This window comes from Myotis lucifugus, unplaced genomic scaffold (assembly GCF_000147115.1).
Source record: "Myotis lucifugus unplaced genomic scaffold, Myoluc2.0 scaffold_41, whole genome shotgun sequence".
Taxonomy (NCBI): Eukaryota; Metazoa; Chordata; class Mammalia; order Chiroptera; family Vespertilionidae; genus Myotis; species Myotis lucifugus.
Genome location: NW_005871089.1, coordinates 5,546,915 through 5,560,039, shown reverse-complemented (window position 1 = coordinate 5,560,039; position 13,125 = coordinate 5,546,915). Strand labels below are relative to the sequence as shown.

The 13,125-nt window shown below is 47.2% G+C and overlaps 1 protein-coding gene across 1 annotated transcript in view; it reads right to left on the bottom strand.

Annotated features, from left to right (window-relative positions):
- ARID3B (AT-rich interaction domain 3B) overlaps window positions 1-13,125 on the bottom strand; it is a 65,868-nt gene that overhangs the window by 7,434 nt on the left and 45,309 nt on the right. Inside the window, 5 exon segments of the mRNA XM_014455018.2 lie at window positions 96-350; window positions 466-743; window positions 1,500-1,683; window positions 11,815-11,887; window positions 12,095-12,166. Coding sequence (XP_014310504.1) covers window positions 96-350; window positions 466-743; window positions 1,500-1,683; window positions 11,815-11,887; window positions 12,095-12,166 — 862 coding nt within the window.

Here is a 13,125-nt window from a genome sequence, read left to right as displayed (position 1 = left end):
GACCTTGGCTTGGTGAACTGAGATCTATCTGGAGGAGCGCCACTCCAGTCCTATGGGATGTGATGGGCCCCTGAAAGGGTCCAAGCCACACTCACCCCTGCCGGTGACCCGGATCTTCATGGGTAGCTGCCGGGCCATGCTGAAAAAGTTGCGCTGGAAGGCCTGCTGCACTAGGCGCTGCTCCTCCTCCGACAGCCTGGAAGCCTTCTTCTCAGGGGGCTCTCCTGACTCCAGCCGTTCCCGCAGCTGCTCCAGCGTGGCCATCCGGGTGCTAGCCTGCTGGCCTGTCAAGGTCACGGGCACAGCCAGACGATTTGGCACAGGTACTGTTGTCACCGGGACTCCATCACCTGGCAAAGGCACCAGAGCTAGACAGACCCACAATCCACCCTCCCACCCAGGTCCTACACACAGAAACTTGGCACCATTCCTCCCTCCTTCCCCCTCCTTCAGAGCCCTGCAAACCTTTCCTGAGAGTAGTTGCTGGGGGTATCCGAGGGCTGCTGCCACTGGTACCACTGCTGGAGCCCAGCCCAAGGACAGGGAAGCGGATCTTGGGTGTGGAGAGAAGGGCAGGGGCCCTGGTGGCAGCAGCCGTGGCAGTGGGCGAGTAGCCAAAGAGGGAAGAGCTGTAGCTGGGCCGGCGGCCCTCCCGCCGGTTGCCATCAATGGCTGCCTGGAGCTCAGCTGGGGAGCTCAAGGCTTTCTTCTCACACTCGTAAGCATATAGGTACTTCATGTACCTGGAAGGAAGGAAGCAAGCAAGGGTAATCAAAACATGCACCAGAGACTGCCCGTCTGAGCTGTGTGGTCTGTGGGAGTAGCCTCTAGGACAGAGGACCACCACCTGGAGCACCCAGCGGAAGAGAAAGCCTGGGACTGCTGACCGCCCTGGTCCAGGCCCCTCTAACTGCTACTCAGTTCTGAGCACTGCTCAAAGTGGAGGCATCATTCACTAAGGGAAATAAAGGGCAACTCCGCCAATGGTCATTTTGGCACCTTTTTAGAACCCTGGTAGAAACCAAGCCAGTGCTATGACATGACTGTCTTGCTCCTTATCTCCTAATCATCCCAAGTCAGGCTGGTCAGACAGGGGCAATTCTCTACCCAAGTACCTTGAAAGAAGGCCTGCTATACTGGTTTGGCGCTATCCCCCACTTCTGCTGGAACAGTTCCAATAGATAAACCCTTTCAACTTTTCAACAAGGACATGACATGCTACCTAACTGGTATGTCAGTTGCTCGTCACAGAGCAACTTCCAGAGTGTTATGAAAGCAACAGAATGCTGCAGCAGCAGCATGCAGCCACTCGGGAAATGACGGCTCTCATCATTACTTTGGTCTAGTGAGGGATTCACCTCAGAAAGCTCCTGGCTGTCTCAGGAATCCCACACATCTTGTTCACTGTACAGTGGAATTTTCTTCCTTTCTCTCCTCTAAGTTGAAACATTCCCTTTCTCCAGTCTCAGTCTCCTTTCCCCAAGGCCCTGGCCACTCACTGGGTCCTCAGGGTAAAGGCGGCACTGGTGATGGATGTGGGCAGGTTCAGGCCTTTGGTGATCTCCCTCCATATCTTCTTGTTGATGATCTCCACCAGGCCACCCTTCTCTGTCACCAGCTTGTACAGCATATACAGGTCTAGGATCTGCTTGGCCATGATAGGGATTCGGTTGATAGGGGTCCCTGTGATTGTCCAAAGAGAGAAACAGAGGGCTGCATCATCCTCAAGCAGAGAAAAAAAGACACCTGTGTATGCCCACTTTTTGTTCAGTTGGAAATGTGTTCATGAATCTGCTTAGAAGTATAATTTAACTCAAACTCCCAAAGCCTAGAAGCTATCAGACTAGCTGCCACTTCTCTTGGGATGAACAGAAAGACAGGTCCTACTCACAGGCTGTGTGGCCTTGGGTAAAACACGGAGCATCTCTGGATCTGTTTTCCATCTACAAATAAGAGGGTTGGACTGGATTTTTTAATTTTCCTAGCAGTACTGAGTCCAGATTCTTTCTTAATGATGTGGCAGCTCACTCCTCTGCAGCCTTCACGTGCCAGTCAGCCCCTTCTCAAGGAGCCTTGACTCCCTTGACAGGGGAGCTCCTGCCTGGTTCATCCCCCTGGATAACTGCTTCCTCCTTCCTCTCCTGCTGTGTCCCCGCCATATCAAAGGAGCTGCAGGAAACACAAGTTTCCAGGGCAGTGAAAAGCCACTCAACAATTCTCTCTTCACTAATCACTCCACCCCCTCTCTGGCCTTTGAAAGGGAGGGGCAGCTTCCACCCCTTGGCCTTGAAGGGAAGTAAGAGGAGCCAGAGCTGTGACTAGGAAACCTGGCACTGAGCAGGAAGGCCCACTAATGAGTGGGGGGGGGGGGATGCAGGGAAGGTGGAGCCAAGTGCCTTTCACAGGCACTAGTCAGGAGGCGTGATGGATGACTGTCATTTGGCAGCCTTCGGATTAATGATCTGGAGGTCAGAGGGGAGAATTCCAAAGGGAAGGGTCACGGTCCAGGGCAGCGTATGAGACTTGTTGCCTTTTAATGGCAAATTCCTTGTACTGTACAGGCTGCTCCTCCTCTGGCCCCTCCCACTGTCCCAACCTCACTGACTGCCCGGTAGATGTTGGGCCAGCAGGATTAGAGACGGGCTGTTTGTTTAGGCTCCTCCTGCTTCTTATCCCTCAAGGAATGGCATTCTCTTCTCAGCCCTGAAATGTTGGCCTCACCAACTCAAGCAGCGTGAGCATGAACAAGTGGAACTGTTATGGCAAGACCAGGCCTCTTTATCAGTGTGGGGAGGGAGGGAGAGGCCTCCAAGGCCTTTGTCTTGACCAAGCAGTCTTTGGAGGGTCAAGGACAAAGAAGTCATAGAATTAGATTCAAAATCTCATAGGTAAACTCTCAAGGATTGCTGGTATGTTCCTAAGACACAGCTTGTATGTTAGTTAACTTTTCTCTCTGTGCTGTTCTGAACAGTCAACCTTACTCCTGTCATAAGACAAGAGTCTGAGGATGCAGCAGAGCTAATCTCCTGGCAGCATAGGACCAAGGTCCATCTCCTCTCGACGCCTGTCTGCCTAAGCTCACTGAAGGCCTTGGCGAGGTCATCCCCCTCCCCCCATGGCATTGCCTGGAGACTCAATGAAGACCACTCACAGGTCCCCTCACATAGGCCCCCTAAACTCATATTTCCAGAAGCTTCCAGGACATCTTCACGTGTGACCTGCTCACTCCAAGTCAGAGTGTTTGCAATGAGCTCACCTTTATCCCCTAAGCTAGTTCCCTTTTCCCATTACTTCTTTCTTCCAACAACACATCATTCTTTGAGGTTTTAGGCAGGAAGCTGAGGCAGCACTGACTCCTCTTCTCTCCTTTATCACCAACCTTTAGGTTGTTAGGAAGCTGCACTGATTCTTCCGTTGAGGTACCTTGCAAAGGTGTCTTCCTTTCCAGCCTGCAGCTACCACACTGGACCAGGCCCTCACTGGCTCCCAATGAGATGTCTGCAGCAGCCTCTTATCCATGCACCCAACTGCCTCTGAAGGCCAACTCCCAGAGAGGAATTGTAAATTTACTCTGAATAGTCACTGCACTAAACATCTAGCCATCTGAAATGGCTTCTTTGAAAGACAACAATGTTATAGATGTAGAAATTTCATTAAGAATTCACCTTTTTATAGTCACATAGAGTGTGACTGTATTCGGCTTAGAACTGTTTGGGGGCAAAGGAAACAAAAGGTAGAGACTAGACCTGAGAAGGCAAGGAAGGGGCAAAGTGGCGTTTGAAGTCAAGGCCATAAACCTAACCAAAGTGACCTCTTCCCAGCACCTTCGCAGAGAAATCACAGGCTAGGGCTGCACTGGAACCCTGGTGGAGGGTACCATCTGCGCTGGCCCAGCCTTACTCTGGGCATACAAGGATCTTGTGTTTCCTCACACAGGCCGTGTGTGGCTCCAGAGATTAGTGGATGAGGAAAAGGAGTGCATTCTTCATTGTGGTTGGCCCTCTGCAAAACAGCTAAAAGTACCTCCCAGTGCAGGTGGATACCCTGGAACTGTGAGAAACAAAGCTGAGCCTACTCTAAGCACAAGCTCTGGACAACGGTCTGGTTTTCTCACATTATCCAGATAATCCAGACACAAATCCTGCCCTGGCCTCATTCTCCTGACAACTAAGAGAGAAGCAAGACATTCAGGATAGTCTGTCTCTGCAGTCTGCTCTGTCCCTAATGGACGTGGTAGCCATTTCCTTTGTTCCAAGGAGACTCAACTATAATGAGAGACGGGGAGAGGCCTTTTAGCTGAGTTTACCCTGCCTGAATAAAAAAGAGAACAATACATCATACTGGTGTGGGGGTGGGAAAGTGAAATATTCATGCCTCATTTTCTCCATCTGTGAAATGACGATTTTGGATTAGATGCCTTTCAGCTCTAAAGTCCTATGAGACCATGAATAAAAACTTAAAAACAAAAATTGATAGTTGTGATTATTACCAAAGGGAGGGTGACCTGATTTTAGGAGTTGCCTGAATTATGAAATAATGTTGCCAAGTGACCTTGAGATGGAGGGTTTGGGATCTTCTGTGCAGAGCTTTGGGTGGCTTAGGACCATCTGTGAAGTTCAAGGCCACAAGCAATGTTTCTTTCCCAGCCTTGAGGGGAAGGGGCTCATTTCTTTGTCTCAGGACTGCTCTCTGGCTGGATTGTAACTAAGGAGGCTCTTCACCTGAGAGGGGACAGACCTCTTCCATGACAAATACAAGAGCATCCTGCCTAGAACCAGGAAAGAAGCAAACCGCCAATGCAAAGAGCTCCTTGCAGGTCACTAGTGTTGGCCTAGCAGGAGGCTGAATCTCAGCCCCATCTAGCCTCTCAGAAGGGGCATGAGCACCTGATGGGGAAGCCTGTGAACTGTCAGTCACTGGTATCAAAGCAAGAGCCAGGATTCAGAGTAATTAACCACCCTCCCTCTGACAGGAATCCAGGGCCTTATCAGTATCCCAACCCCAAGAAATGCTGCTGTTCTCCAGTTCCCTCTTCAATAAAAGAGACTGACAGTCCCAACAAAAAGGACCCTTATCAGATTTCTGCCAGGGAGCCTGAGGCAGCCCAGGGGCTATGCAGAAAAGGCTTTTATGAGGACATGGATGCAGGGAAGCTGTGGGGCTCCTGGGCTTTAACCCTTGGTGGTGGGAATGCTGGTGGGCATTGCACCAGCAGGCCAAAGCCATGATCAGGAGCTTCCTGTGCAGATGAGCCAAACACTATCCCCTGGCACTTGGCACTCCTTCCTACCACTCAGACTATGAAGACAGAGCTGGGGAAAGAGGTGGGAAGAGAGAGAAAACAGCCTCCTCTGGCTCTAGAGATAAAGATGGGGATGGTGAGAGTGCTGGAGGGAGGGCCAGGAGAGAATGGGCACTTTCCAATGAAGACGAGAAGCAATCAGGGAGCAGGACCCCAGACAGTCACATGGCTGCCTTCCTGCCTACTGGTCAGGGGTGAGGGCCCAGGACCTAGGGCAGTGATGGCGAACCTTTTGAGCTCGGCGTGTCAGCATTTTGAAAAACCCTAACTTAACTCTGGTGCCGTGTCACATATAGAAATTTTTGATATTTGCAACCATAGTAAAACAAAGATGTGTATTTTTGATGTTTATTTTATATATTTAAATGCCACTTAACAAAGAAAAATCAACCAAAAAAATGAGTTCGCATGTCACCTCTGACACGCGTGTCATAAGTTCGCCATCACTGACCTAGGATGTAGCCCTGCCAGGGACCCTCACTGCTTCTTCCTGGTTTTGTCATTTCCATAGCTCACTTCTTCTACCTCTGTGACTTTCTAAATAAACTTTCTCTTATTAAAAAAAATAAATGTGGAAAAAAGATAAACAGCATATCAACAGTACTTGGATCACCAGGGGAGAGAAAAAGATCAGGCCACAGACAAAGGGCTAATCCTATGACAAAGATTTGCATTTTAGCCTGGCCAGCGTGGCTCAGTGGTTGAATGTCTACCTATAATTCCCAGTCAAGGCACATGCCCAAGTTGCGGGCTCAATCCCCAATGTGGGTGTGTGGAGGCAGCTAATCAATGATTCTCTCTTATCATTGATGTTTCTATCTCTCTTTCCCTCTGAAATCAATAAAAATATATTTTTAAAGATTTGCATTTTAGACTTTCATTTGGGGATAAAGTTAGGAAATGAAGCCCCAAAGCCTATTTCATCTGACAACAACAACATATTTTAAGTCTACCAGGACAGAGTGTCCACAGCACAGACCACTTACCACAAGATACAAAGAATGAAAAAAAAACAAACAAACAAACAAAAAACCCTGCCTCCACCAAAAGGCAAAGCAATATATGTCATGAACATTTCTTTGTCTAAGATGGATAGATAAATATACAACAGAAGGAAAAACACTCAAATTGCACTTTGAGGTAGACCAAGCCCTTTTCCCACAGTAAATTCTTTGTATATACACATCAAAAACAGATCCAACAATCCTTTGAGAAAACCAAGGTCAGTTTGCAGCCTTGAACAGAACTGGTGGAAGAGGGATGGAGGTCTTGACAAAACTTTTCTACATAACCAAGCGGTTCCTTAGCCTGTTGTACCCAGCTGGAGCAGGGTCTGGAGAGGATCCTGCTTGTGGGTGCTCTGCGTGTGTGCAAGACCTTGCAGATTGTTGGGGGTTCTGTCTCCAGTGCTAACCCATCTTGCCTTGACAGATGGCAGCCTCTGTGCCACTGGGAATCTGCCCTTCCCTGAGAGACAGGCCTTGCACAAAGAGTTCCACCCTATGTTAATCAGCTAGATGTTATTAGATCCTACCGGATAGTGGCCTGTGGAGACAGACCAGCATTCTCTGTAGGAAGGCTGGAGAAACAAGGCTTATCCACTGCCCCAACAGGAAGTGATGGAGCTGCTGGTGCTAGGGCCCAGTTTCACAAAGGCAGTGCTGAGAAGAAAGAGCACAGGCCTGGTAGTTAGGAAACCAAGTGCTAAATCTGCTCTGTGGCTCAGGTAAGTTACTGGGGGGGGGGGGGGGGCGGGGCGGGAATTCTTCATTGGCTAAGTGATAACCTTTGGTCCCTCTACCCCAGAGCTGGAGCTGTGGGGAGTAGCAAGTCAGATAATGGGTTGAGAGGGTTCTGTAAAGTGCATGGGATGATAATAATAAAAACAACAGCAAAACCACTGTCCTCCTCCTCTTCAGATGAGACCACACTTCTTTCTGTTTCACTGCCTAGGGAATAAGAGAACAAACCTTTCTTCCTCACTGATGAAGGAAGAGTGGAATTGTTTATAAATGTTTGCTTATCAGACTTCCAAATTAGCACTCCCCACCCGCATTTCCTCCTAGAAAATCTACCAGGGAATGCCATCTCAGAAACCACACACAGTGAGTTCAATTAACCACAGAATCTTATCTACAACTGTTTGACTTTATTTTTGGCAGAGAAACGTGTGTACACATGCATGTGCACATGGCAAAAGGTGAGCAAAAAGGAATAACTAGAGTTCTGAAATCTAAACAATCATTCTAGAGAAACATTTGGGGGAACAGAAGCAAGGCAAATTGTTTAATTCAATTTGGCTTCAGTCAGCAAAAGAGGAAACACAGTCAGCAAGAAAAGGGGAGAAGCATTTGGTCTTGGGGATCCTTGGTCTAGTTTTTACATAACTACTTTAATAGAAATTGCTTTTAAAGGCTTTTTTTTGGTCTTCAAGCATGAATCTTCTCTGTTGGTAGCTCAACAGACACAACCATGGACACATAATAAAGAACATAGAACTTGGAAGAAACTTCCAGATTAACTCTAACTGGACCCTCTCATTTTATAGATCAACAAACCATGGCCCCAGAAAGGGAAGGATTTGCTCAAGATCATGGGGCAGGGTGGGATGATAGCCCTGACTTTATACTTAGTGTAGAGCCCTTTCCAGAGGCAGGCAGGAGATAGTGAGCCCACCTGGGCCCAGCCTGGGCCTCTTCTCAGGCTCCTCCTAGGACAGTTTGCTCTGTTGGTGGGGGAGGGTCACCAGGGCACAAGTCACCCAAGTCTGGCCTAGAAACCAAGATGCCTGACAGGCCCATCTGTTATAGTCAATTTACCCAAATGCATTAACAAGCAAAAGAGCCAGCACAAAGCAGCAGTTATAGCTGGCAACCTCCTACTGAACAGCAGGTTCATCGCCTGCAGTTGTTTGGGGAAGTCTGCTGTGTGCTGACTCCCAGGGGGCCCTGTCCACTTCCTCTGAGGTGCAGCCTGCTGTGTCAAACCTGCCCAGCCTCACTCACAGCCTAGGTGGGCATCACCAGGCCTTTCAAACTCAGGCAGTTTTCAGTGGCTCCTGTGAAATCTACCACTTATCCTTCACATTAGCTCTGGAGGATGATCTGCTGCCAAGGTCTATAAGGCTTTTCCTGGGACCCAGCTAACAAGATCTGGCTCCTGACTGCCTCACACACTCCAATTTGGAAGTGACAAGTAAATCACAAATGTCTAGGAGCCCTTGTTTTCACCATTGTATGAAGAGCAAATGACAGGAAGCTTCACATTAAAAGTTCAATCTGCTCCCAGCCCTCTTGAACCGCCCACTCTAATTCAGATGATCAGACACGAGTTTGCCAAGGAGATCACTGAATTTAAGGGAACAACCTCCACACTGTCCCCCTGCCTCAGTCTCCCCTCTCCATCCCAACTATACACTGCTCACCACAGCAAGTGAACTAAAAGCACAGCTTTGGTCCATCCCCCCACCCCCGCCCCCGTGTTTTAACTTCAGTAACTCCACTATGTACATAGACAGGAGTGCTAACTTCTTGGCCAAACATGGCTCTTCACAGTTTGGTAACAAATGACATCCAGGACACTGACAAGGATTCTCCCAGCTGTGCCTGGGCCATGAACACCCCTGTATTTCTGCCTCCACTCCCATGACCCTGATACACTGGAGCTCAGTTCCTCTCTGAGGCCTGCCTTGCACTCCAGACCAGGACTGGGGGCCCAGCACTCTTGCCTTTGGCATTCAGCCACAGAAGGGGCAAATGCAATATGGCTTGATACAGTCCTTGCTGCCCGAAGTGGAAGTAAGAAGGTTTCCATAACAGTTTCTCTGCAGAGGAAATTTCAGATCTTTTCCCTCTTTTCCATCTGGTCTCATCAGGCAAGGGGTTGGGGGGTGGCAATTTTGTCCCACAGGGAAATTTACAATATCTGGAGACATTTTTGGTTACGACAACTGGGGGAGGGTACCCCCACAACGAAAGATTATCCAGTACCGAAAGTTATATGCTAAGGCTGAGAAATCTTGTATTAGAGTAATTAACAAATAGCAAAACCGACTTAACCAGTTCCCTTCTATTGGTGATACCAGCAAACAGTGAAATACCTAACATAAGTGCTGAAGACAGGAAAAAGGTTTACTGAGGGCCTGAATAACCATAAATTGACACCTACTTTGGATTCATCCAGAAATACACCAGATGGCAGTCTGGCAGCCCCCAGTGCTGCAGAGTAGCAGGAGACTTGGCACTCACTGCTCTCTATTGATGACTTCCAATGATGGCCTGAGCACCTCCCTGTCTAGCCCTGAGCTAGCAGTGGGGGCACAAAGAAATGACAAACTGGCTGTCCTCACATGGATGTGAGAGAGAAACATCGGTGGGTTACCTCCATACACATCCTAGTCTAGTGGGGACATACAGTACTAAAGAAGCAATTAAGAATTTTCATTCTTGGCTAGGCTGATATAACTTCCACTATCTTTCAAAAATCCTTCACCCTGGCCTGTGTGGCTCAGTTGGTTGGAGCACTGTCCGTGCAACAGGCGGTGGAGGGTTCAATTCCCAGTCAGAGCACATACCTGGATTGTGGGCTCCATCCCCAGTCAGGGTGTGTATGGAGGTAACCCACTGATGTTTCTCTCTCACATTGATGTTTCTCTCTCCTCCCCCTTCCTTTTTCTAAAATCAATTTAAAAAAAAACCTTCTGGGAAGGGAGAAAAACAAAGTGGAAAATAAAGCAGTGGTAACTACAGCGTCAATTAAAACTATATTATGCTCAGCTGGTGTGGCCCAGTGGTTGAGCGTTGATCTATGAACCTGAAAGTCACGGTTTGATTTGTGGTTGGGCATGTGCCCGGGTTGCTGGCTCGATCCCTGGTGGGGGTATGGGAGCAGCCAATCAATGATTCTCACTCATCATTGATGTTTCTATCTCTCTCTCCCTCTCCCTTCCTCTCTGAAGTCAATAAAAATATATTTTAAAAAATCTATATTGCTATAGCAGCCCCTGAGATGAGATCAGCTCCTGGGTTTGCACCTGCTGGGCTTATGGGGCTTGTAAATAATTAAAAAGCAATTGAAAGGGGAGATCAAAGTATTAAGTGGATTTCTCCCTCTCAGGGTAACCAGGGTGTTTCATTGCTGCTAGTCAGGTTATCTTTTAGGATTATATTCTTGTTTTTCACTGACACAGGCAGCTCCAGACAACAGTTGGAAGAGTAAACTATGAGGGCTGCTTTGACTACAGTGGGGCCTTGACTTACGAGTTTCATTTGTTCCGAGACCGAGCTCGTTAAGGAGCTCGTTAACTCAAATTACTCTATCAACTCTGCAAAAAATCTGCTGGTATCTCAAAAAACTTGTTAGTCGGGACACTCGTAAGTCAAGGCCCCACTGTATTTTGATATGCATGGAGATGGGGGACACACACCAAACCTCAAACTTGTGATTGTCTTTTGTGAACAAAGAAATGACAAAGTAAGTAACAGGCATGCTACTAAGAAGGCAATTCGGATTTGGAAGGTAAAGGAAGGGGAAGGAGAAGAAAAGACAGGGGGATGAGGGTGATTGGAGATGGAAGTAGGGAGAGTTCACTTAGAATATTTAGCAGCTGGGGCTGCCATTATAGCTCACCCTTGGATAAGAGGAGCATTTCATTGCCAGATCTCAATGAAGGAGCTGACACAAAAATCAAGGATTGCATAATCATGGGGAAGAGGCTAGTGGGAGTAGCCTTCTCCCATGGCTTTGTCCTGAGACCTACACAGGTTGCTGAGGACCTTCTCCTAGAGAGGCTGGGGTTCTGGCCATGCTTCCTGAGGGCTGACCCAGATGGTGGACCCATTGCTATGAAAGGCTATAAAGACAGGAGGTTGAGTCACAGGGCTCAAGACTCACTCAAGCCATGGTCCATAGTGAGATGATTGGGGGTAGGTGAGGGAGAGTGAAAGGAGAGGAGAGAAGTGAAAGGTGTAATCAAGCAGACACCTATGTACCTACAGTTAAACTACAGGAATGCCCCCACCAAGCCAGTGGATGCAAAAATCAATGAGCCAATGGGTTAGAAAAAGAGTTAGCTTATCCTTTCACGGGTCATTTCCGACCCTCCCAACAAATCCTGAGGGGCCTCTATTCTCTCACTGGCCTTTTTCAGTCTCTCTAAGGCTAGATGTATCATCAGGAAGCCTCACATACTAGTTTACATGTGATGTCCAAGGAAGCTATAAGGATAAGAAAAAAGTATATTTAAATTTAAAATAACTCCAGAGACCAGTTAATCAGAAGAGTGACAAAAATAAGACAGGATCAAGTCTGAATGATCAGTCCCTTCATTTTCTGCAAGGCCCTCTCCAATCTGGTTGTCAGTTGTTCAGCTAAGTTTGTAACCAATCAGCAGTAAATGCCTTGTCTTCCTGAACTGACTCTGGCACTCTATGGGGAGGAGTTAAACCAAAGTGTGAATTGCACACGGTAGGCACTCAATAAATATTAACAGAATTGAAATAATGCACACTCACCCCTCTTCTGCATAAAGATGAAGAGGTCATCCAGGAATTCTTTCCTTTCCGGATCACCGTCCAGTTCATACAGCTGCAATCCGAGTTCCCCCACCCGCCCCCCAAAAAACACAATGAAAAAAATCCGTCTTATGCAGGAAGCCTTACACCAGAGATACACAACCATCTGAATGACTACAAATATGACTCATAGGCCACTCCTGTCCTATTCTTTGGGGATCACATACAACGACCCACTGCAGAACTGCCCTTTTGTTATCACAAAGGAAACATTACAGACCTTGGCAAAATCTCGAGAGATCTCTCTTCCTCGGCCTCCATCTGCATCATCACTCCAAGCCAAACCACCATTCTAAAGGGGAACAAAGCACAGAATTCAGAAGGGAGTAAGAAGAGAGCATTAGAAAACAAGGCAATCCTTTAGGACAGGGGTGGGCAAACTTTTTGACTCGAGGGCCACAATGGGTTCTTAAACTGGACCGGAGGGCTGGAACAAAAGCATGGATGGAGTGTTTGTGTGACCTAATATAAATTCAAAGTAAACATCATTACATAAAAGGGTACGGTCTTTTTTTTTTTTTAGTTTTATTCATTTCAAATGGGCCAGATCCGGCCCGTGGGCGTAGTTTGCCCACGGCTGCTTTAGGAGGAAGATGAAGAGCATTAGCAATTGTGCTATCCTGGCTTACACTGCTCAGGTCCGTATCTCTGCCACCCTTATAGGGAGAGCTTGTTGTTGTTTTTATTTCCAATTATGGTTCCAAAATGAGAGGAAATCTGGTGGAAGAATCATCTCCATTTGTTGAAGGAGGGTGGGCATTACTTATACGGAAGAATTTTGGAAGAGGACACAAAGACCCAATTTCCTGAGAACCTGCTCACTCAGCTGTTCTTCCAAAAGAAGTCACCACTCTGAGATGTACCACTTTTCTGCAGGTTCTTTATGGTATACTAGTGTCCCAGTGCATGGTTTCGTGCACATTGAAAGTAAATTAATTAGAAGAAATATTTTAATATCGCTATTCGCCCTTTCTCTAAAATAGAAGTGTCAACCAAAATCACAATTGACAATGACAGATTGAAACACACGCATGCAATTGGCACCAGCGAGAGCTTTATATGTATTTACATGTATCATGCATGCTTGAGTCAAATTAGCCATATATATATGTATGTATGTGTGTGTGTGTGTGTGTGTGTATGGTATATATATATATATATATATATATAAATATATATATATATATATATATAAACTTGCTTAATTAGACCTGCTTTCTGATTTAGCTAAACTTTTTCCAGTCCAATGAA